This window comes from Bos grunniens, chromosome 3 (genome assembly GCF_055505025.1).
Source record: "Bos grunniens cultivar Pamir isolate PY7600 chromosome 3, Bosgru_T2T1.0, whole genome shotgun sequence".
Lineage (NCBI taxonomy): Eukaryota > Metazoa > Chordata > Mammalia > Artiodactyla > Bovidae > Bos > Bos grunniens.
Genome location: NC_141167.1, coordinates 70,224,027 through 70,249,502, shown reverse-complemented (window position 1 = coordinate 70,249,502; position 25,476 = coordinate 70,224,027). Strand labels below are relative to the sequence as shown.

General features: G+C 38.3%; 2 protein-coding genes across 57 annotated transcripts in view; one reads left to right on the top strand and one right to left on the bottom strand.

Annotated features, from left to right (window-relative positions):
* RPAP2 (RNA polymerase II associated protein 2) overlaps window positions 1-2,342 on the bottom strand; it is a 129,538-nt gene extending 127,196 nt beyond the window's left edge. For all 50 annotated transcript variants that reach the window (XR_015160483.1, XR_015160495.1, XR_015160498.1 and 47 more), the window contains exons 1-2: window positions 2,236-2,342; window positions 1,451-1,496 (exon numbers count right to left, since the gene is read on the bottom strand). Coding sequence is in view for 20 of the 50 variants with exons in the window: in XM_086391137.1 (XP_086247263.1) it covers window positions 1,451-1,496; window positions 2,236-2,308 (119 nt within the window). In the remaining 30 variants the exon portion in view is untranslated. The remainder of the gene's footprint in view (window positions 1-1,450; window positions 1,497-2,235) is intronic.
* A 63-nt stretch (window positions 2,343-2,405) lies between these two features.
* Window positions 2,406-25,476, top strand: part of GLMN (glomulin, FKBP associated protein) — a 44,391-nt gene continuing 21,320 nt past the window's right edge. For 2 of the 7 annotated variants that reach the window (XR_015160502.1, XM_086391161.1), the window contains exons 1-10: window positions 2,406-2,475; window positions 3,315-3,377; window positions 3,794-3,919; window positions 8,079-8,198; window positions 12,553-12,661; window positions 13,745-13,985; window positions 15,484-15,586; window positions 23,340-23,527; window positions 23,931-23,984; window positions 25,374-25,404. Coding sequence is in view for 5 of the 7 variants with exons in the window: in XM_086391161.1 (XP_086247287.1) it covers window positions 3,339-3,377; window positions 3,794-3,919; window positions 8,079-8,198; window positions 12,553-12,661; window positions 13,745-13,985; window positions 15,484-15,586; window positions 23,340-23,527; window positions 23,931-23,984; window positions 25,374-25,404 (1,011 nt within the window). In the remaining 2 variants the exon portion in view is untranslated. Of the gene's footprint in view, window positions 2,525-3,314; window positions 3,378-3,793; window positions 3,920-8,078; window positions 8,199-12,528; window positions 12,662-13,744; window positions 13,986-15,483; window positions 15,587-20,860; window positions 21,191-23,339; window positions 23,528-23,930; window positions 23,985-24,644; window positions 24,725-25,373; window positions 25,405-25,476 lie in introns of those variants that run through there. The other 5 variants (XR_015160503.1, XM_086391164.1, XM_086391163.1 and 2 more) reach the window with 5 other exon arrangements.

Genomic DNA, 25,476 nt, shown 5'->3' with positions numbered 1-25,476 from the left:
AGTTCACACAACTCAATATCAAAAAAAAATCCAATTAAAACCTGGGTAGAAGAAACAGGACACTTTCCCAAGGATGTATAGATGGCCAACAGGCACATCAAAAAATGCTCAACATCGCTAATCATCAGAGAAATGCAAATCAAAACCACAAAATAACATACCACCTCACATCTGTCAAAAAGGCTCATTTAAGTCTACAAATAACAAATGTTGAGGAGGATGTGGAGAAAAGGGAATCCTCCTGTTGGTGGGAATGTAAATTGGTGCAGCCACTTCAGAAAACAGTATAGAGGTTCCCTAAAAAACCAGAACTACCATATGATCCAGCAACTTCACTCCTGGGTATACATGTGAAGAAAATTACAACACTAGTTTGAAAAGACACATGCACCTCAGTGTTCACAGGAGCATAATTTATAATTGCCAAGATACAGAAGCAATATAAGTGTCCATCAACAGACGAATGGATAAAGATGACGTGGTTTACACATGCCACGTAATACTATTCAGCCATAAAAAAGAATGGAATTCTGCAATTTGCGACAACATGGATGTACCTAGAGGATATTATGCTTAGTGATGTAACTCAGAGAAAGACAAATATTCTGAGATCACTTATATAGAGGACAAATCAGTGGTTACCAGTGGGGAAACAGCAGGGGGAAGGGCAAGAGTGGGGTATGGGATTAAGAGATACAAACTATGTATACAATAAATGAGCAACAAGGAAGTATTGTATAGCAGGGAAATTTAGTTATTATTTTGTAATAACTTAGAATATAATCTATAAAAATATTTAATCTCTATATTGTACATCTGAAACTAATATAAATCAACTAGAGTTCAATTAAAATTAAAAAAAGTCTTATCCACAGAGACTAACACAGATATAGCATATCTTACATTCAGTAAATAATTCTTGAATGAATGAACTAAAGCCAATACTTCATAAAATCATAACTTATATATAGTTACATCATCCTCAAAGATGACATCTATTCTAAGCATTTTGTCCCAGGAGATAAAGGTTGCCTTTTTAGGAGATGCTCATTGAATAGTATAGAACAACTTTCTGCTGAAAATATGGACATGATGTAAACAAAGAAAAACAACAAAAAGTTTCTTGGAGTCTGGCATATAAAACAAAAAGGAAAGTATCTGAAGAGATGAAAAAAAGGTTCCTAGTTAATTCAGGAATGTTTATTACCACTGACATTTTTCTACAGACAGTCATACATTCACCAGCAATCTGAAAGTGTCAACTTGGTTTTCTTAAGGCATGGAAGAGTAGGGGAAATAGCAGTCTATGTGAGAGTTTACAGTACTTCTCAGATCTTCCCCTTCTCTCTAAATAATCTTCTCTGAGGTAGTACCTATTACACTTTTTACAAATGGTTCAATTAGTATGTGATTAACAGATAAGTGAAAGCAGCTGTCTTAGTTCTCGTACCTTTGAGAAGCATCTTCTTGGTTCAAGGCACTTGTCTGCTTAGTACCTACCATTAAAAGAAACAAAAAACAGTAGGTCAAGTGTACACGAACACCAGGTTACAGGACAGATTCTTGCCCAAATAAACTGTAGACCATCCTTTCTTCTTCTCCACACATTTCACTTCCAACTCTGTGTGAAAATCAAATGAAATGAGAAGGGAATCCAATTTGGTTTTGCAAGCTAATTATTTTTCTTGTTTAAAATGTACCTCTTTCAGGACTGCATTTTCTCATTATCCTAGTCGCATAATTAAGCACTCCTGAAAGCCTGAGATCTAGGGGCAACCTCTCTCTGTCCCCCTCAATGTTCGTTCTCTGGTAAAGAGGGGTGCGACCCCCCTCAAGAGATCCAGGGCACCATAGGGGCAGCCCACCTGCAAGGAGGACCAGTGCTAGGGTGAAGGCCGGCTGCACTCGGCCTTCCAACGCCCTCCTGGTCACCTGCCCACTCAGACGACCCCGATTGTAGGCTCTCAGGACCTCTCCTGCCCTTTCCCTTAGAGTCTGGAGCACAGCCAGCCCATTTTGGGGGAAATCTTGGAAGACTAGCGTCAAGAGATGGGGATTCGGACGAAGGTCTTTTCCAGAAGGCGAGAGTTCGGCGGTAGAAAGCTCTTGGCCTTCTTGCCCCCGAGGATCTCCTTCCCTGGGGCAGCCTTTCGGGAGCGCCCACATGCCTCCATCTGGAATTCTGTCGGGGCCGAGTCCTCAGTTCCAAACTTGGGAACAGGCCCTTCCTCCTACCTGCGACATCTCGGGAGGCGCGGGAACGCCGGGCTTTGCGGCCCGCAAAGCACGGTCCGACCCAGTCAGCCATGGGGTGCGTCGTCAGTGTCGGAACCGACCTTGGCGTCTTTCCCCCCCAAGACTCCGCCTCCCGTCGCGCAGCGCGGGGCGGGGCCGGCCAGGAGGGGAGGGACCCGGAAAGCAGCGCGGCGGCGGCGGCTGCGGAGGAGAGCCGCGAGCGGGGCGAGAGGCCTGGCGGTAGGTGGATACACGCGGGGTCCCTGGCAGCCGGGGCTCGCGGTGGGAGGTGAGCCGCGGAGGACCCGGCGTCGGGGCCGAGGCCTCCTTGAGGTCTGGGGCCCAATGGCCGACGCAGGCAGGAACCGGGAGAAATGGCTTCCCTTGGATGCCGCCTGCACGCGCGCTGGGGTTTTATTCGCCCTGCAGCCGGCTGCTGTGAGGATCCGGCGGAACCCCGCTTCTACTATTGGGCTGGGAACCCGGCGGTATAGCCCTGAGGGCGGCCTGTTGCCTGTTTTCGCGCGATACAGTGATTTCACTATATGGGGCGGGGCGCAGTACATCTGTTACAGACAGATGCCCGGGTCTGTAATGCTTGTTACTTTTGGGGTGGAAGGCATCCCAACTTTCATCCCCTCCAGGTGTTACACTCCAATTTCTGTCAAGTGCGACTTAAAAAAAAAATAAAGAAGAAAAGAAAAAGGCTCCCTGATAGTTAGAATTGATTGCAGGCCCACCTTTGGGCGGGAGGGGGTGGGGGGCGGGGGAGACTGTCTTTTAAAAGATCTTAGTGTAAATTTGTGCTACCTCTTGGGAATGAACTAAAGAATTTCTTTCCCCGTCAGTTTATCTTTCAAAATTTTGCTCCAAAAAAACGTAAAGGATGAAACAAGAGGTTTTTGTTGTTTTGGTTTTTGTTTTAATTTCTTAGGCTAACGTTTCAGTAAAAAATTTTCAGCTTTAAAAACCTTCCATTTTCTTTATTGTATTTATTAATAATTCATCAGAATGAAGTAACTTATAATTCAGTATAGTATTACTGATAGTTAACAGTGTATTTATATTATCAATTTCAGCATCAAAACTGGGAAAAATAAGGAATGGCTGTGGAGGAACTACAGTCCATCATAAAGAGATGTGTAAGTAATTTTTTCTGTTTTTGTTTTTAATGACATTTAATGACCTTTCAGAATATGGGAAGAGCACAGATTATTTTTAATTACATCTGCAGTCACTCAAATTGTTAATCTAATTTAATCCTTGCTTTTTTTGACCTATGAATAAATAGCATGAAGGCAGGAAGACAGATTGGATATGTCACTTGAGGAAATAATCTTTACACTTTTAATGCGGATCCTTATCATAGATTTCTTTGGCACAGTGGATTTCAAGGCGATTTATTGAAGTATTTTTTAGCCTAATCCTAATTTTCATACATATGCTTATGTGCAGCTTATCTAGAATTTAAACAGATTTCTTTTTTTAGAGAAAAATCAAATAGTTATTGAATTTCCATTTGCCTAAACATACTTGTTTTTTTGTTTGTTTTTGCCAGCAAATCCTAGAAGAGCAAGACTTTAAAGAGGAAGATTTTGGCCTGTTTCAGTTAGCAGGCCAAAGATGTATAGATGAAGGGCACATAGATCAGCTATTAGAAATTATTCAGAATGAAAAGAATAAGGTAAGTACAATCTTTCTGTGTACTTTTTTAGTCTTTACTAGTAAGAGAATAGGCACATGATACTATCATTCATCCATTCATTTTTTTCAGCAAACATTTAAGAATCAACTTAAAGATCCACTGTAGAAAACTGTGGAAAATAAAAAGGAAATAAGATCAATTATATACTTTAAGGTGCTTACAGTCTAGTGGAAGATATAAACATGTAAAGAACTAGCAATAAAGAGGCAGAATAAACAGATGGTTTATATCTGTTAAATCATTTAGCTTCTCCAGAATAAGTGTTACAGTTGAAATATAAGTAAAATGCAAATAATATTTTGGGAGAGCTGGATGACCTTATTGGCCAATATCATCCGGCTATAATTGTCTCAGAAATCATTCTGCACAATGGGAAAGGATCTTCTTGGGATCAGGAACAGGTGGGACACAGTGTTTATAACACCACCTAATTTTGTCTTCGGACTCATCCCAGCCCCACACTTCCTATATGAGAGATCATCTTGTTTCAAGGAACATACTTTATAGTCCTATTTATTTATACAGTTTTTGTAGGGACTTCCTGGCAGTCCAGTGGTTAAGACTGGGTTCTTCCTTTGCAGGGGACACAGGTTCCATCCCTGGTCAGGGAACAAAAATCTGGCATGCCATGTGACTCCACCAAAAAAAAATTTTTTTCTTTGTTATAACATTCTAGTCATTCTGGCCTAGGATTACATACAGGGCACCTTGATTGTATTTAGATTACTAAAACCTTTTAATCATACATTGTTACAGAATCTCTTACTAGTTCAAAGGTCTTATCTCTTTTTATTTATAATTTTTTTTAGTAAATATTAGGATGTTTTATTTAGTACATTTGTTTTTGATATGTATTTGTAATACCACTGTAGCCCCAAATAAAATAATGCTTTCTTTAACTCCTTGGTTTTTTCCAATTGCATTCTCAGAGGAGAACCTTTGAGAGTACCTTACTTTTAGCTAATCATAATAAAATTAATAAAAGTTAACTATTTATTGTGTATCTACTATATGCCAGATGCTCTTAGGTGCTTTACATCTTTTAACTCGCCTAGTCTCTCCTGAATCCCCTGATAGGATTTTCTAGATAAGGAAAGTGTCACTGAAAAATTAGTGACTTGCCCCAAGTTACTTAGCTTTTATGTGACATCTGACATTTAGATCTGTACAGCCTGGTTTCAGAGCTCTTAACTAATTTTCGTCAACCTCCATAGCACTGTGTAGCACTTGCAGGAAGTTTTAGAGTAGAATAGAGAGGACTGATTGTGAGATTGAGACAGGTGACAAAGATGATGGGGTTTCTAGCCTCTGAGGAGATAATATATACTGAACAGAAAAAGGCAATTTAAGAAGGGGAGAAAGTTCCTTTGATGGAGGACAAGGAAGTTGGCATTGTTTGGCAATGTTGAGTTTAAGTTGCAACAGGTAATTGAAAAGTAATGTTTAGAGAGTAGAGAAATAGGAGATTAAGATGTAGATTTGTGTCTGACTGTTAGAGATTAGGTGATTGTTACAGACTTGAGAATAGTGAGGCTTAACCTTAATAGCTTGAGAATCACCTTGGTAAAGTGTGGTGGTTTATTTTTTGGCTGAGCCGGGTTTTGGTTGCAACATGTAGAATTTTTTTTTTTTTTTTTTAGTGTGGCATGTGGGATCTAGCTCCCTGACTCGAGATCAAACCTGGGCTCCCTCCAGCCTGCATGGGAGTGCAGAGCCTTAGCCACTGGACCACCGGGGAAGTCCCATGTGTGGTTTCTCAATTCAGAGGTTCAGATATTGATAAGACAGAGTTTAAAAGTACACCTTAGATTTCTTTTCTAAGAAAGGTGACAGTCAAGATTGATCAAGACTTACTGTTAATCCACTTTGTGTAAAAAAAAAAAAAAAAAGTGTTTTTTAAAGTCACAGGAATGGTAGTTTGTCCTAAGATGCTATAGTGCAGGGATTTTCAATATTAGTACTATTGATATTTTGTAGCAGTTGTCACCCCAGTAATGACAACTAAAATGTCTCCAGGCATTACCAAATATCCCCTGATTGGGAACAAAAGCACCCCCATTGAAACCACTAATACAGTGGGAAAACTGTGGGCTTTGGAGTGGGACAGCCTTATGTGCAAATCCTGACTCTGCCACATTATAGCAGACATGAGGCATCTCAGTAATCTCTAAACTTTGACATTCTCATCTGTCAACTGGGAATAATTATTATTACCTGGTAATATTAAACTGTACAAGTTTAATTGTTTGTATTAAACTGAACAAGATGTAGCTTCTGGATAGTTAGTATTCTCCTTCCTCATAACGATTCATTATTTACATAATTACTGGGGAACTTGCAGCTGAGATTATGATTGTGTGATATGTTGTCACAATCCTTTTTTCAACTCAGATATGTAAAATTTTATTCAAATCTGGAATTTCTCTTAATTATACTCAGAGATGGGCTTCCCTGGTGGCTCAGATGGTAAAAGAATCTGCCTGCCTTGCAGGAGACCCAGGTTCAATCCCTGGGTTGGGAAGATCCCCTGGAGAAGAAATGCTACCCCACTCCAGTATTCTTGCTTAGAGAATCCCATGGACAGAGGAGCCTGGCTAGCTACAGTCCACAGGGTCAGAAAGAGTTGGACATGACTGAGCAACTAACACATTCACTTCCATGCCTAATAAACTTCTGTTTCTTTAACAAGCCTTAGCATAACCATCCCCTGTTCTGGGAAGCCTCTCGCTTTCCCTGGTTAGAAGTGACTATTCTGCTATACTTTATACTCTGTCTTTATTATTTTATAAGACTGAGTTCATTCAGGGAGTTTTGTACTGATCTGTATTCTTCTTAGATGTATTTTCTTTTGAATGAACCTAGAATATGAATCCTTTGAGGATAGATTGCTTATCTGATGTGTTTTTTGCTTTACTTCCTGCACCTAGAGTATTCTAGGGTCCTATCAAATACGTTTGATAAATACTAATGAGTTGAAGTAGAATGCAGGTCAGAGAAGTGGAGTATATTGCCAGTAGTTTTAAAAATCAGTGGTTTTGCTCTAGGGTGGCTTGTGTGTTTTTCTTTGAAAAGTTCTTTTAGATTTCTAAGTTTAGAATGGGTAGCAGGAAATTTCTGTTTATTAAAGTTGATTCTGAAAAAGCCAAATTAAGAAAGAAAACTTTAAAAAATAGGCCAGGAGAAAGTGGAAAACGAATACACTTGAAGGCAAACTAGAAATTGGCTAGAAAACTGACTTTACTGCCTTAAAAAAGAAAACACCACGAACATTTTATTTTACATTGCAACATTTTCAATTTTGCTTTGGATTTCAATAAGCTGAAGAGTTACAGTAAAACATGTCACCAAGTTCTAATGATGAGAAGCAAATGACTGAAAAAGTTTTTGTACTTAATGGAAAATTTCTAGAAATTGTTCCTCAGTCATAAAACCTTCTTGTATCTCCTTTTATTTTTTATGTCATCCAGAGGCCAGATGTTGAGAAACTGGGGTGAATCCTTTCCCTTTGCTCCAAACAGTTGGCAGCCTATAATACATCTTAATTAAATAATTGCTTTAGAAAAAAAAGGGAATCAGTGGTTTTGATAATGAATGTGAATCACTAATTACAAGTTAAACTTTTAGTTGTATAAGCATTCTGAAATATCTTTGAAAATAGAAGCTGTTTGTAGATGAGAAAGTTGATGAAGTGGTATCCCCTTTATGTTTACAGAAGTTACGTGATTATAATATACTTAGAGATTCTCCAGTGAACTTTAAAAGGTTCATGAGTGTTGGCTGGATTGCTTTATGAATTGGGAGCAAAATTCTCCGTGAAAATTTTAAGTACTGCTTATATAAAGCAAATTAGCTCTCTTGTTGGAAATAGAGGAACTATTTAAATCCTGGGAAAGACTAACTTACCTGATTAAAAGTAGAGACTCATTTGCCTTTCCTCAGTGTAAGTATTAAAAACCAGTTTAGAATTTGTTATCTCTTAGCTGCCAGTCCTAGGAAGTCAAGGGGGAGATGTTCATGGACACACTTGCCTCATCTTTTCTGTTTTTGAGGAAATTGTAAGCTTCACCAGGTTAAGAAAGCTCACTGTGAGAGTCCTGTAGATGGCAGTATTTGCTTTACTCTGAAAACGTTTTTACAGGTCATTGTTAAGAATATGGGCTGGAATCTTGTTGGTCCTGTTGTTCGATCACTTTTAAGGAATGAGAAGGAAGATGATAAAAGAAAGTGTCATTTCCTGCTGCTTGATTTATTGGTAAAGGTAAGTTAACAAAACTAGATTCACTTTGTTGCAATATGCAGCAGTATTTTATAATTTCCTTTAATGTTTTTGGTGAGAAAGCTTTAGTACATGAATATATAGGAGGGAACTCTTTGGAGAAGAGGCCCATCCTTATTTATCAGATGGGCAATTCCATTTCATTTTTCCCAAGTTTTGTGGATGTAAGAATTATCCAACCTTATCTTCATTTCAGTTCAGTCGCTCAGTTGTGTCTGACTCTGCGAGCCCATGAACTGCAGCACGCCAGGCCTCCCTGTCCATCACCAGCTCCCGGAGTTTACCCAAACTCACATCCATTGAGTCAGTGATGCCACCTAACCATCTCATCCTCTGTCGTCCCCTTCTCCTCCTGCCTTCAATCTTTCCCAACATCAAGGTCTTTTCAAATGAGTCAGCTCTTTGCATCACGTGGCCAAAATACTGGAGTTTCAGCTTTAACATCAGTCCTTCCAATGAACACCCAGGACCAGTTTCCCTTGGATGGACTGGTTGGATCTCCTTGCAGTCCAAGGGACTCTCAAGAGTCTTCTCCAACACCACAGTTCAAAAGCATCAATTCTTCTGTGCTCAGCCCTCTTTATAGTCCAACTCTCACATCCATACATGACCACTGGGAAAACCATAGTCTTGACTAGACAGACCTTTGTTGACGAAGTAATATCTCTGCTTTTTAATATGCTGTCTAGGTTGGTCATAACTTTCCTTCCAAGGAGTAAGCATCTTTTAATTTCATGGCTGCAATCATCATCTGCGGTGATTTTGGAGCCCAAAAAAATAGTCAGCCACTGTTTCCACTGTTTTCCCATCTATTTGCCATGAAGTGATGGGACTGGATGCCATGATCTTACTTTTCTGAATGTTGAGCTTTAAGCCAACTTTTTCACTCTCCTCTTCACTTTCATCAAGAGGCTGTTTAGTTCTTCTTCGCTTTCTGCCATAAGGGTAATGTCATCAGCATATCTGAGGTTATTGCTATTTCTCCTGGCAATCTTGATCCCAGCTTGTGCTTCATCCAGCCCAGCATTTCACATGAGGTACTCTGCATATAAGTTAAATAAGCAGGGTGACAATATACAACCTTGATGTACTCCTTTTCCTATTTGGAACCAGTCTGTTGTTCCATGTCCAAATCTAACTGTTGCTTCCTGACCTGCATACAGATTTCTCAAGAGGCAGGTCAGGTGGTCTGATATTCCTATCTTTTTCAGAATTTTCCAGTTTATTGTGATCCATACAGTCAAAGGCTTTGGCATAGTCAATAAAGCAGAAATAGATGTTTTTCTGGAACTCTCTTGCTTTTTTGATGATCCAGCGGATGTTGGCAATTTGATCTCTGGTTCCTCTGCCTTTTCTAAAACCAGCTTAAATGTCTGGAAGCTCGCGGTTCATGTATTGCTGAAGCCTGGCTTGGAGAATTTTGAGCATTACTTTACTAGCATGTGAGATGAGTGCAATTGTGTGGTAGTCTGAGCATTCTTTGGCATTGCCTTTTTTTGGGATTGGAATGAAAACTGACCTTTTCCAGTCCTGTGGCCACTGCTGAGTTTACCAAATTTGCTGGCATATTGAGTGCAGCATTTTCACAACATCATCTTTTAGGATTTGAAATAGCTCATCTGGAATTCCTTCATCTCCACTAGCTTTGTTCGTAGTGATGCTTCCTAAAGCCCACTTGACTTCCCATTCTAGAATGTCTAGCTCTAGGTGAGTGATCACACCATCATGATTATCTGGGTCATGAAGATCTTTTTTGTACAGTTCTTCTGTGTATTCTTGCTACCTCTTCTTAATATCTTCTGCTTCTGTTAGGTCCATCCCATTTCTGTCCTTTCTTGAGCCCATCTTTGCATGAAATGTTCCCTCGGCGTCTCTAATTTTTTTGAAGAGATCTCTAGTCTTTCCTATTCTATTGATTTCCTCTATTTCTTTGCATTGATCGCTGAGGAAGGCTTTCTTATCTCTCCTTGATATTCTTTGGAACTCTGCGTTCAAATGGGTATATCTTTCCTTTTCTCCTTTGCTTTTCACTTCTCTCCTTTCCACAGCTATTTGTAAGGCCTCTTCAGACAGCCATTTTGCTTTTTTGCATTTCTTTTCCATGGGGATGGTCTTGATCCCTGTCTTCTGTACAATGTCACAAACCTCTGTCCCTAGTTCATCAGGCACTGTGTCTATCAGATCTAGTCCCTTAAATCCATTTCTCACTTCCACTGTATAATCATAAGGGATTTGATTTAGGTCATACCTGAATGGTCTAGTGGTTTTCCCTACTTTCTTCCATTTAAGTCTGAATTTGGCAATAAGGAGTTCATGATCTGAGTCACAGTCAGGTCCCAGTCTGTTTTTGCTGACTGTATAGAGCTTCTCCATTTTTGGCTGCAAAGAATATAATCAATCTGATTTTGGTGTCGACCATCTGGTGATGTCCATGTATAGAGTCTTCTCTTGTGTTGTTTGAAGAGGGTGTATGCTGTGACCAGTGCATTTTCTTGGCAAAACTCTGTTAGCCTTTGCCCTGTTTCATTTTGTACTCCAAGGCCAAATTTGCCTCTCTTTCCAGCTATCTCTTGACTTCCTACTTTTGCATTCCAGTCCCCTGTGATGAAAAGAACATCTTTTTAGGGTGTTAGTTCTAGAAGGTCTTGTAGGTTTTCATAGAACCGTTCAACTTCAGCTTCTTCAGCGTTACTGGTCAGGGCATAGACTTGGTTTACCGTGATATTGAATGGTTTGCCTTGGAAACGAACAGAGATCATTCTGTCGTTTTTGAGATTGCATCCAAGTACTGCATTCGGACTCTTTTGTTGACCATGATGGCTACTCCACTTCTTCTAAGGGATTCCTGCCCACATTAGTAGATATAATGGTCATCTGAGTTAAATTCATCCATTCCAGTCCATCTTAGTTTGCTGATTCCTAGAATGTCGACATTCACTCTTGCCATCTCCTGTTTGACCACTTCCAATTTGCCTTGATTCATGGACCTGACATTCCAGGTTCCTATGCAATACTGCTCTTTACAGCATCAGACCTTGCTTCTATCACCAGTCACATCCACAACTGGGTATGTTTTTCTTTTAACTCCATCCCTTCATTCTTTCTGGAGTTATTTCTCCACTGATCTCCAGTAGCATATTGGGCACCTACCGACCTAGGGAGTTCATCTTTCAGTGTCCTATTTTTTTTGCCTTTTCATACTGTTCATGGGGTTCTCAAGGCAAGACTACTGAAGTGGTTTGCCATTCCCTTCTCCAGTGGACCACATCCTGTCAGACCTCTCTACCCTGGCCTGTCCATCTTGGGTGGCCCCACACGGCATGACTTAGTTTCACTGAGTTAGACAAGCTGTGGTCTTTGTGATCAGATTGACCTTATCTTAGATCCACTGATTCAGAATCTTCAAAGAGAGACCTAAAAAGATCTATTTTTTTTAAAAGTAGCTTATTATATAGATGTGAAATTAATGCTTTAGATAATTTAGGGAGGTAGTTCATGGCCACACTGATCTTTTGGCAATGTTGAAAGTAAAATCAAATCTCAGTCCTCTTTTTTCGGTGGTATGTTCCCTAAAAGAATATACCACAAAGAAATCTAAAAAATAAAACCTAGAATGCTGGTGATCACAGTGGACATAGAAGTAGCAAATATATTAGGTTTAACTGACCACCTTAGAAAGAGGCTCTGAGTAAAAGCTTAATAGAGTTATAATCCAAAAATGATAGTTAAGAGAGAGAAATTCTAAGGAAAAGTACATTATAAGAAGCCACTTAGAGATCACTGTAAATAAACACAAATATATACTTGGAAAGAAGGAACTCCCTAGGTTTTAGTTATTAACTATGAGAGCTTTCAGAAAAACAAGGCAGGTGAGGTGATAAGACCAGTCAGAAAGCAATGCAAAGTTTTGTTTCTTCAGGAAAGACAAAAGAGACTCTGCACTCATCTAAACACCCTAGCAGTGTGAGATAGAAATGTCTCACCTGCTAGAAGCTCTGGGAAATGAAGGCAGCCTTCAGAATAGACATCAAAGCTCAAAAGAAACCTCAGCTCTGGTGATCAGGCTGTCCTTTCCCCTATTTCTCTAACTTTTCCATTCATCAGTAATTTAAGTCTCGTAAATGTAGCTGTCCATTAGGAGACCTTGATTGCTTGCTTTCATAGAGTCACAGACTCTGGGTTTTGCCAGTGTATTTTTGAAAAACATTTTTATGAGATGTTTTATTCATATGCAAAAATAATTATATTATCTCAGTATATGCCTTTTAAAAATAATAATAATGTGGCTTTAAATACAACTTGTATTAAACAGGTTCAATTGTGAATATTTTTATAGTTATGTAATCCAAAGGAATTATTGTTGGGTTTGCTTGAACTGATTGAAGAGCCCTCCGGAAAACAGATATCCCAAATTATTCTTCTTTTACTTCAGCCATTACAAACAGGTAATGAGTATATTGATACCTAAGTGTTGCTTGTTTTATTTGTGTAAGTGCCTTGACGTTACTCCAAGATGTCAACAGTCTACCAAAGTATAGTTTATGCCTAATTATTGAGTACTCTGCTTAAACTAGTAATAGCAATGCCAAATTGAATCCTGCTGCTCATAGAAATATGACAATACCTGGCGCAGTGTGGGTACCCAGTAAATTGTTGAATGCCATGCCCGTTTTCACATGCTTTGTTGTAACCTATAGCTTTTTGCTTAACCTTCCTATCTGCAACTTATATTTAGAATTTTTCCTGTAAATATATTTGAAGGATATGTTTTGGCTGTTCTGCACTGCTCAATCTGATTTTGTTGTGGTAGCCTTGTATTTTAATTAAGAATGGTATCAGGCAGGGCATTGCTCAGCCTCTGCCTTAGGACGTTGGGATTAGGAATAATAAAGGTATTACTGAAGAATGAAACAAGTGGAAAGAAAAGTTTTCATGACTGAGTAAAAAAAAAGTACTGGTAAGTTATCGACTTTGGCAACCAAGGCAGATAGTATTTGTGCATGGGAAGAGACTACCATTTTATAACCAACATGTAACACAGTCTATCAGAAGGACCTGGGATCAGAAACTAGAGTAAATTTGTTTTAAATGTGAATGCCCCACAGATTTGTATCAATTGAAATATTTAAAGTCTTCTAGAAAGAAAAATCTAATACTACTACATTTCATTTTTACAGTGCTTTATAGTTTATAAGATACTTGATCTTATTTTATGCTTATAACAACCAAAGACTACAGAAAGAATTACTTCTTTAAGTTTTAAGTATGTAACCTGGTAAGAACATACCTAAACAAAATTTCATGGCATCTGTTGTAAAGTGCCATGATCGTAAGGTGTGTTATTATTTTATGCACCCCTAAGAAGGAAAAAAAATACTGCCAGTTAGGCTGTTATATGTCATCTTGATGTCAGAGTTGTCAGAATGTGAGGGAGAAACTGTATGTGGTAATTTGGCATTTATTGGACTTATTCTTCATTGTTTACCTTCATGAGGCAGCCTCAAGTAATAACTTGGTCTCTGTTTTAGTGATTCAGAAACTTCGTAACAACAAGGCATATTCAGTTGGGTTAGCATTGTCTACACTTTGGAGTCAGCTCTCTCTCCTTCCTGTTCCATACTCAAAAGAACAAATACAGGCAGATGACTATGGCCTTTGTCAGTGCTGCAAGGCCTTAATAGAGTTCACTAAACCTTTTGTGGAGTATGTCATTGATAACAAGGAAAACTCAATGGAAAATGAGAAATTAAAAGATGAAATACTGAAATTGTAAGTATATTTTTAAGAACAATTCATAATGAACTTAAGTATTTGATAGTTCAGTTATTTAAAATGTTTCTTTATTTGTGATGGAAAGTAAATCTAGTTTCAAAATTTGAATTTTAGAAGAATATGGAATTCAGTTGATGTAACCTGGGCATTTAATGATATTTAAAAAAATTAAATATCATATGTACATGTGGCTCAGATGGTAAAGAATCCACCTGCAATGAAGCAGACCTAGGTTCAGTCCCTGGGTTAGAAGATCCCCTGGAAAAGGGAACAGCTACCCACTCCAGTATTCTGGTCTGGAGAATTCTATGAACAGAGGAGCCTAGCAGGCCACAGCCTACGGGGTTGCAAAGAGCAGGACACAACAGAGCAACTTTCACTTTTCAAAAAAATTAAAACAAACATCCATTTTTTTTGGTTCACTTACATTCTTTTATAGATTGCCTTTACTTATGGTAAGTGAACAATAGCAGTGGAAGAATAGATAGTTGTAGCTCAAAGAATCTGTTTTTTCCCAGGGGAATTATGTTTTACTCTCCCTTTGAAAGCAGCAAAAGATGCACCAGACAGTTGAAATTCCACTTTGATAACAAAAACAGTAGCAGAGAACCCAGTAGCATTCATACCAGGGGTACTATAGGCTGTGCAAAGGAGTACTGTGTATTGTTGTCAAGCACTTGACACATGGTTAATCCAAATTTAGTGCTGGAAGTGTAAAATATTCCCTGTATTTCAACAACCTGTTATTAAAAGAGATACTAAAATATCTTAATAATTTTTATACTGATAACATCGAAATAATGTTTCTAATATATGGGTTAATAAGATAAATTACTAAAATTCTCTTGTCTCCTACTACTTTTTTAGTGTGACAGCTAACAAATTTTTAATTACATATGGGGCTTTAATTATATATAGGACTGTTAGACAGTGCTGGACTGGATTATATTGAATTACATGTACCAATAATTTTAGTTTTAAAATTTGGGAGACTAAAACTGCTGTCAGCTTTCTATCTTGTCAGGCTAGGATATTAGACCTTTTTTTTTCTTTTTTACCATTTATAAAACTCATTTCATGAAAGAAAATACATTTTAACTAAAGAAATAGGTAGGGCTTAATCACAGAATAAAGTTTGGTTTTCTAAATAAAACAAATACAGCTCTATGAAAAAAATTACTGCATTGTCCTGATTTTCCCTGAACTTATGAAAACTACATATACACTAGCACTGTCCTAAGACAAATATTCAGTACGCATCAGTATAGTCCAGACATGAAAGTGACTTTCTGCACAGTGAGTCTAGCACAGTATTCTTATGCTCTCCCCATTAGTAGTAAGAAAAATCTTATATCATTACAGGCCATTGAGTTATTGGTTATTTTATTTTTTATTGTTATTTTTCATGTTATTTATGTTATTTTTCATGTGAAAACTAGTTATTTTATACTTAGGAAGTGCTGTATTCAATAGTTACCTATTTCTTAAATTTTAGTTGTTTGAAAAGCTTGAAATGCCCTTTGCTGACAGCACAATTCCTTGAGCAGTCTGAAGAAGCTGGAGATGATCCTTTAAAGTGTTTTGCATCCGAAATAATAGTAAGTACAGCTAATTTAATTTGTTATAAAATCTGTAATCTAAAATATTACCTGCTATATTCTCATCTGCGGCACATGGACATGTAAATTGACACATATGTTAATAAAGCAATATGTATTTTTTGTAGAACATAGTTAAACAAAAAGATGAAAAATAAACAGCAATAATTTCAATAACCAGATATAAATAATATTAACTCCTGTACAGAAAAATTCTGCAGTTTTCCTGTGTCTTTTTCCTTTACTTTCACTCAAAACACTTCACTTCTGACATTTCTGGTCACAGAATGTGTGGGTTTTTTCCCCCCATATGAAACAATTCTGCAGTGCCAACTGGGCATCCTACAGTTTAACTCAATTCTGACACTTAACTACCTGGAGATAGTATCAGATTCCACAGGTTAAGGGCTTAGTCCCATGAGACTGCTCCCTATTTCAGATGCCAGTTGCTAGTCTTAGGTTCCCAGTTTACCCGCAACTTCTGTCTGGCTTGGCTACAAATGGGAGATTCCGTGACCTCCTGCTCTTTGGGTTCGATTATTTGCTACAACAGCTCACAGAATTAAAAGGAAACCTTTACTTTATTTTACTAGTTTATTAAATGATATGATAAAGGATGCAGAAGAACAGCCAGATGAAGAGCTACATAGGGCGAGGTGTTGGAGGGTCCTAAGCTTCTAGTCTCATGATGTTGGAATACATCATGATCCCAGGACACTGTGATCTCTAGCCTGGAAGCTCTCTGAAATTCCTATTTTGGGGATTTTATTGAGGCTTCCTCATTTAGACATGATAAAACATTAACTCCATTTCCAGTCCCTCCCCCTCTCTAGAACTGGGGGATGGGACTCAAAATTCCAAGCTTCTAATCATGGCTTGTTCTTTCTGGTTACCACCCCCTACCCAGGAGCCATCTTAGTGCCCACTCAGAGTCTCTTTACTAGAACAAAAGATGCTTCTACTGTCTTATAACAGAAATTTACAGAGGTTTTAGAGCACTTTGTCAAGGACAGGGTTAGACACCAATATTAGAACAGATGTTCCTAGTGCTCTTATCACTTAGAAAAGGTTTCAGGAACCCTGAAACATTATGCAAAATGCTGGGCTGGATGAATCACAGGCTGGAATCAAGATTGCTGGGAGAAATATCAACAGCCCCAGATATGCAGATAATACTACTTTAACGGCAGAAAGTGAAGAAGAACTAAAGAGCCTCTTGATGAAAATAGAAGAGGAAAGTGAAAAAGTTGGTTTAAAACTCAACATTCAAAAAACTAAGATCATGGCATCCAGTCCCATCACTATAGAAGGGGGAAAAGTAGAAGCAGTGACAGATTTTATTTTTTGGGGCTCCAAAATCACTGCTGACAATGACTGCAGCCATGAAATTAAAAGACACTTGCTCCTTGGAAGGAAAGCTATGACAAACCTAGACAGCATATTAAAAAGCAAAGACACCACTTTGCCGACAAAGGTCCGTACAGTCAAAGCTGGTTTTTCCAGTAGTCATGTATGGATGTGAGAGTTGAACCATAAAGAAGGCTGAGCACCGAACTGATGCTTTTGAATTGTGGTGCTGGAGAAGACTCTTGAGAGTCCTTTCCACAGCAAGGGGATCAAACTAGTCAATCCTAAAAGAAATAAACCCTGAATATTTATTGGAAGGACTGATGCTGAAGCTCCAGTACTTTAGACACCTGATGTGAAATGGCAACTCATTGGAAAAGACCCTGATGCTGGGAAAGATTGAAGGCAAAAGAAGAGGGCGGAAGAGGATGTGATGGTTAATCATCACTGACTCAGTGGACATGAATTTGAGCAAACTCTGGGACATAGTGAAGGAGAGGGCAGCTTGGCATGCTGCAGCCCATGGGCTTGCAAAAAGTTTGGACACGACTTAGTGACTGAACAACAACAGGAACACTGTGCCAACAACCAGTAGCAGAGACCCATATATATTTTCTGTTATCTCACACCACCTTCCAGATGTTTTTCTCCTTTAATAGTTTTATTTATATATATATTTATTATTATTATTTTTTTAAGATCCTAACATATAGTTGACTCTTGAGCATGTTCAAGGGGTAGGGGCACCACACCTCTGCTTAGTCAGAATTCGTGTATACCTTGTAGTCTGCCCTCTGTATTCAGAATTTGAACTTTGAGGAGAGATGGAATTAGAGAAGATGCCAGAACTTTAGAGAAGCTAGATTCTAAGATGAGAGATGATTGGTAACTGATATAAACAGATATGTAGTTAAATAGTAGTGAAGAGGTTATGAGTGATGAAGAGGGAGGGGGAATGGATTTTTCCCAGGAGTATATAAAAACCTGGGGCTTCATTGTGGCAAGCGAGAGTACACTATAAACCTCTGGAAACAGTACAGACTTCACCATTTGTGATACATGTGCCCCGTTTTAAGAAGATGGCTATGAAAGTTGGAAACTTAAAGCTGGAAGTGATGTAATCAAACTGTTTTGAGTTCACCACTGTAATGGAGGTTGAACTTAAATAAGAATGGAAGTAGGGAGATTGGCTAGGTATCTTTTGGGAGTTAAGTGAGAATGATGAGAGTTAAGAGAGAATGATAAGAGAATGGAAAGAAGAGAAGGCAGATTTGAGAACTTAAAAAGTAGATAAAATTGCAAAGTTTGGTCATAGACTGAATTTAGAAAAATAGTACAAAAGTTGAGTTATGGACAAGGTTTTTTGCTTAATAATAGGACAGGTATAGGTTCCAATAATTGAGATAGAGAATACACAAGCAAGGAGTAGGGGGTTCTGTGCTTTAAATTTTTTTTCATTGTGGAAATTTAAAGACATTCATAAAAGTAGAGGGAGCAATGTAACATAGTCTCATGTACCCCCTGCCTCACTTTAACAATTAACATTTTTGCCAATCTTGTTTTATCTAGCCTACCCCCCCCCCTTTTCTTTTGGAGTTGATAAGCAATGTAAAGTTAGTTTATTTTTTTTTAATGTGTTAAATTTTTATTGGAGTATAGTTGATTTACAGTGTTGTGTTAGTTTCTACAATACAGCAAAGTGAATCACTTATTCACATATGCACGATTTCTTAGATTTTTTTTTCCATTGTAGGTTATTACAGGGTATTGAGTAGAGATCCTATGCTATATAGTAGGTTCTTATTAGTTATCTATTTTATATACAGTAGTGTGTGTATGTCAGTCTCAGTCTCCCAATTTATCCCTTCCCCCCTTTTTGCTGTAGTATTTTATTGCAAGTCCTAGATATATCCTTTCGTCTGTGAGTCTTTATGTATGCTTCTCTAATTGGTAAGGACTTTTTAAAAAACATAACCACAATGCCATATGACCCCTAACCAGATTAACAATTATCTCTAGAATATATATATATATATATATATGTATATCTAATACCCAGAGAGAGCAGGTTTTTAAGGAGCAAATTTTGAATAAGAGTGATGAGATTAACCTAAAGAGGTGAATCGGTGTGAGAAAAGAGTTCAGGGCTGAACCCTGTAGGGTTCAGTTCAATTCAGTCCCTCAGTCATGTCTGAAATTTTGCGATCCCATGGACTACAATACTCCAGGCTTCCCTGTCCATCACCAACCCCCAGAGCTTGCTCAAACGCATGTCCATCAAGTCAGTGATGCCATCTAACCATCTCATCCTCTGTCATCCCCTTCTCCTCCTGCCTTCAATCTTTCCCAGCATCAGGGTCTTTTCCAATGAGTCAGTTCTTCACATCAGCTGACCAGAGTGTTGGAGTTTCAGCTTCAGCATCAGTCCTTCCAATGAACATTCAGGACTGATTTCCTTTAGGATTGACTGGTTTGATCTCCTTGCAGTCCAAGGGACTCTCAAGAGTCTTCTCCAACTCCACAGTTCAAAATCATCAATTCTTCAGCACTTAGCTTTCAGCTTTACCCTGTAGGGTACCAGCTCATAAACAAGCCCATCAGAGAGACCAAGAAAGGAGAGCAAAGCAGTGATGAAAGTATCACAGAAACTGAAGCGGTAGAGTTTAGAAAGAAAGAAATGATTGCTACTGTTAAATGCAGCAGAAGTAGTCTATAGAATTGGAGTTGAAAAGCATCCACTGGATTTAGGAAGTAGATGCCATTGATAATCTTAGCAAGAGCAATTTGAGTGGAGTGTGGGAGACAAAAATCAGTTGAGTAGATAAAGGAGTACATGAAAAATGAGACAAAGGAGATAACTGATATAAGCTATACTTTAGAAGAGTTTGGATGAGTAAGGAAGAGGCAGCAGAGAAGACATGAAGGTAATTGGGAGAGATAGGGAGGCTTGAGCATATTTATAGGCTAAAGGGGTGGAAACCATCAGAGGGGAAAAGAAAAGTGTTATGGAATAACTGAAGTAATGTGGCAGGAGGAGAGCAGACAGCTGGGCACAGGATCGAGGACACCTGGAGAGGAAGAACATGTAGAACAGATATGCATGTAGAAAAATTTGTAGCAGAAATGTAGTGTTATCATCAAGGGAATCAGACCCACTGGCCTCATATTTCTTAAGAATGAGGAGGTAGAAATGAGGATTGAACAGGGGGCTTCAGAAAACTGATAAAGATTTGGAATATTGAGTGGAATGAAAAGAGAGGTAGAAGACCAGGAAAGCATTAGTCAGTAGTGCTGAGCACTTGGCGTTTGTTGTTGAAGACCACAGCTGTAGAAATAAGTATTTGTGTGGTTTTTCTCCAGTAGTATCAGCTGTCTGGGTGTTGAAGTAGAAAGGTGAATTGTAGCTGTCTTTCCAAGGCTGGCATTTTATTGGGTACATGTAGCTAAAGGAAATATAGGGTGCAGATAGTTCAAATAATAGTGCATTGGTTGGTTAGGGAAAGAAGTGGATTAAGGAGGGACAGATGGGTAGGTTAAAAATGAAGGCATCATAATACTAGAGAAGTCAGAAGTAGATAAGTAGGTTGGTAGGAGAGATAAGATAAGAAATTGTGGTCAGAAAATGAGATGCTGGAGTTTAGGTATCTAATATGGAATAGCTCCAAATGTTGATAGAGATCCAGGATGGAATTTGGTGCCAAAATGGATTAGAAATTAAGGTCATTTGAATTCAGTGGTCAGAAACACCATGAGGCTGACCTGCTGTAGGAGTTATCTGCATAACTCCAGGATCATAGCAGGAGCTGGATAGAGAAAAGGCATGTGAGCAGATACCAGCCTTCAGTGAACATGGGGAAATGACCAGAAAGTCAGCATATGACAGAGATGAGGACAGATAAAGGGCACTATGACATCTGCTTCAAAGGAATATGTGCTTTTGCCTGAGATTGCAGGAAGAACTAAGATAATACTAAGCCTCTATCCATACCACCCCTTCCTGCTGCTGCTTTTCTGGCTGTGCGATGTAAGAGATGGGAGAGAATGAGCAGCTCCCACCAGAAACCAGTCTGGTTTAATTAGAGCATTGAGCTACAACAAGCATCCTATGAAGAGGTTGAGGGTGTTAGGAAGAGGTTCTAAGGTCTCAGTGGAAGGAGCGTTACAAGTAGAGCCAGCAGTGAAGAAGCACAAAGCAGTTAAGAAATACAGATGAAATTGGGGCACGAAATGAAGTGAGAAGGTGCTGCTGAAGGATAGGTAAATGTGGCACATCTCAGCCATCCCTCTGGCGCAGGTTGTTTTGGCAGAGTACTGCTTGAATGCCCCAAGGGTTGCAGCATAGGAACATTCCATGAGAGGGCAAAGACTGCCATGAGAAATTGTAGCGGGTCAGGTATGTTGGGTCTGAGCAAGTCAGTTGAGTGATACATGGATAGACAGTGAAGGCTCTAATTGGGACACAGGTTAACCCCAAATATCTACAGCAGCACTGTAGAATCTGGTTACATATAACGAAATTTTAAAAGGCTAACCTTACTCTGCAGGGAAAAGAACAACATCTAGTACTGGCTGGATAAAGAAATGAAACTTCATTATTAATAGGACATTTGGAATCAATATAGTCAGTTTTTGTTTTATAGCTATAATAATGTGTAGCTTCGAAAATCAATATATATTTAGCATCTGGTAGCTGAATAGCAGTCTCTTGTGACTGAGGATGAGTTTCCATGGTTCTTTTTTATGTTTTGAAATGACTAATGGAGCCATCTGGGATAGGCAGATTTTAACTCCCTGAAGACTGGAAAAGTCTTATTTAGCTTTCTAATTCTCCACAATATTGGGCCCAGTGCCTAGCACTCAAGTATTTATTGAATAAATTAGTGATTATGTGGAACATCAGTGTTCATCCTGACTTAGCTGTTTTTGTCATTCCCTTTTGACTTCTATTTAGTAGTTTCTTGTGGCCTTTAACTTTCTTGAACTTTTTTGGTGGAACTTTCTCAATAAATATTGACATAGGTGTTATGTCATTTTCTTTATAAGGAAACTAAGGCTTTGGAGAGGTTAGGAACTAACCCAGTATCTCACAGCTAATAAGTGGTAGAGCCAAAACTCAGGTTAATTTCATTGGACACTGAAGATCAGATGCTTTCTAGCACACTAGAAATAGAATAAAAGGCACAGGAGCAATCTTGTGTTTCTTAAGTCTCTCTTTTTCCCTTTCCTTCCCCTCTTAAAACAAACATGAAACTGTAGTAGTTAACACACGTGGGGATGCTTCTCTTTCTCTTAAAACACAAGAGCCTACTAGCCAGTCCATATCCAGCAGACAGTGGTCGGTAGAGCATTGTTGCTGGAGTATTCTTCATTTGATTAGTCTATTGGCATTTCATGATACTTGTATGTCTCACGTGTTTAGGTTCTCATGTATCTCTGAAGCATTTTTTAAATTATAAAATATTCCCTGATGGCTAAGATGGTAAAGAATTTGCCTGCAATTCAGGAGACCAGGGTTCAATCCTTGGGTCAGGAAGATTCCCTGGTGAAGGGAATGGCTACCCACTCCAGTATTCTTGCCTGGAGAATTCCATGGACAGAGGAGCCTGGTGGCTACAGTCCATGGGGTCACTAAGAGTCGGACATGACTGAGTAATATACACATATATAAAATTTACCATTTTAACCATTAACTGTATAGTTCAGTGGCATTAAATACATTCACATTGTTGTGTAACCATCACCAGCATCTATTTCCAGAACTGTTTCATCTTCCTACTCACTTCCTTCAGATTGTTGGCAGAAATTCATCTTCTTGAAGCTACAGGATTGAGGTCTCCATTTGGCAACCTACTCCAGTTTTCATGCCTAGAAAATTCCAAGGACAGAGGAGCCTGGTGGCCACACAGTTTATGGGGTCGGAAAGAGTCGGACATGACTGAGCTACTGAGCATACACACACTCCATTTTCTTGCTGGCTAGGGACCACTTTCAGTTTCTAGAAGCTGCCTGTAGTTCCCTGCCAGATAGCCCTCTAAATAGGCCCCCTCATAACTTGGCAGCTTAGTTCTTTAAAGCCAGCAGAGGTGAGTTTCTGACTCTTAAAGAGGGCCTGGATCCTCTTTAAAAACATTGTTCCTCTTAAGTCAGGCCCACAGAGGATAGTCTCCCTTCTTAACTCACATCAGCTGATTTGGGGCTCTAATTACATCTGCAAAAATCGCTTCACTTTTGCTGTAGAACACAATCTGATCATGGGGTGGCATCTTGCCATAGTCTGCTGGGTGGAAGCAAGTCTCACAGGTCCTACCCACGCTCAAGAGGAGAGGATTATATAGGACGTGAATATGGGGTGCAAGAGGGCACAGTAGAGTGTCTGCTGTAGCTTCCTTTTTTATCCATTTCACAGGGATTTTTGTCAGCAATTGGATACCCTTTTCCCAAAATGATTTTTAATCATGGAAGGAAAAAGAAGATTTGGGATTATCTTGAATTTGAGGAAGAAGAAGACAAACAGTTATCAGACTCTATGGCTTCTCTGGCATATCTAGTATTTGTACAGGGCATCAGTATTGATCAGCTTCCAATGGTCTTAAGGTAGGAGTTAGTGTTTATGTATTCTAAAAGGAATAGCATCAAATGCATTTATCAAATGTCCAACATATATTTATTAATGTATTAGTACATTTTCAGTGAAGTTTAAACAAAACCTATTTTTATTCTAAGTATTACTGCCTATAATCTTTTTAAAGCCAGTAATCATCAGTAGTAAAAAGGGTTGGAGGGGAGGCGTTGAAATAGACATAAGGAATGATTGGGACAAGAGTCAGAAAGTGTTAAACTGAGCCTGGTTTGAAGCTGTTGGGCCAGTTGCCAAGAGGGTGGTCTAAATTGCCATCATCTTTTAACTGGATTATTAATGTAATCCTGAGTGGATATGCGCTTCTAAAAGTACATGTATATGTGTATGTGTTTATATATACATTTTTTTCTATTTTAGCCCATCATATCTTTTGCAGTTTAATATGGGGCATATTGAAGTCCTTTTACAAAGGTAAGATTATTTAAGTGGCATCTCAGAATTAAATAATTGTGTTAAAATAGCCCTTGTCAAGATCAAGGGAAACTACTTTGTCTTTGCCAGACCCTAGTTAATTAATTATTTTATAAAATAGTGAAGCAAGTATTCATAAGAGACAGAAATGAACCAAAGGGATGTTTACAACAAAATTTCTTATTTTAAGCTAAAGATAATATTAAAATATTGTCTTTTAAGGAAATTTCCAGTGATCTGCTTCTAGGGTTTCTTTGCTTATTTCAGAAGTTGGTAAATTAAAATACCTCTATCCCACTGCAGCCTCTTCCAATCTAAGGAGAGGTGGTCAAGAAAGAAATTCATCCATGGTTTTGCTTCATGGATACAATCTGTGAACTGCATCAAAAGACTCTACTTTTATAGCTTAGATTATTGACAGTGATATCATTCAATGGCTTTTCTCATTTGAGGCACCAATAAGAAGAACTTTCTCTTTTAAAAAAAATTACCAAGTAACAGGTATGCAGTTTTCCCAGGTATTTAAGAATCTTGCACAACTCTATGGTTTGTTTTCTTTTTCTATAACATGTTGAAATTCTGTCTTGAGATCAGTCAGGGCCTTTCAGTGCTATCCTGTAGGAATACTAGTGACAGTGTATTAATCCCGTCTCTTCCCAGGTGAAGGAAGATTTGTTACATGGCAAATGTCCAAAGCCTCGGCCTACAAGGCAGGAATTTCCAAGGGTCTCCTGGCACAAGTAGTTACTAACTCTGTAAATTTACTGTATTGTGTATGTGTTAATGATTTTACATAGTTCCTGTTATATACATAAAATGAGAATGTGTATTGATTTTAATATTCAGTTCTATAGTCTTAAAATTTCCAAACTATTTAGTCATTGAGGCAAAAACGGAACACTTTTAATTCCTTTTATGGTTAGAACAAGAACCTGGAGCCTAAGATCATATTTTTTGCCACAGATCTTAAATATTTCATTAACAATGATTGTAAACCTTTAAAAAATAAATAAATGGAAAGCATTACTTTATATATATAGATATATATAAAGAATTTAAAAGAGTTAACCAATTAATCAATTAGAATACATGGCATTATATCAGGCATAATTTATTTCTTAGCACTTGGTGTTGAAATTCTACTGATCTGATATCAGGAAATAAGCCCTGAGTGGACTGATTATGGTAAATTTTGCTATCAGTAGCCAAATCAAAAGACAGATCAAAGGTGGATTAAGAATTTTGACTAAGTTCTTCAACAGAATTTCTCCTTAATATGCTTTTTTAAAGTATTTAAAATTCAATTTTTGCTTTATTTTTCCTAAAGTGAAGAATAATTCTAAAGCAATTTAGAAAACCATGTTGATAAATTTTAATACTCTCTTCCAGAACAGAGGAGTCTGTTTTCTCCAAAGGATTGGTAAGATTTGTTTGCAACCATTATAATTTGAATACACAGTCATGTTAACAAATACAGCTGTTGATGTTACCA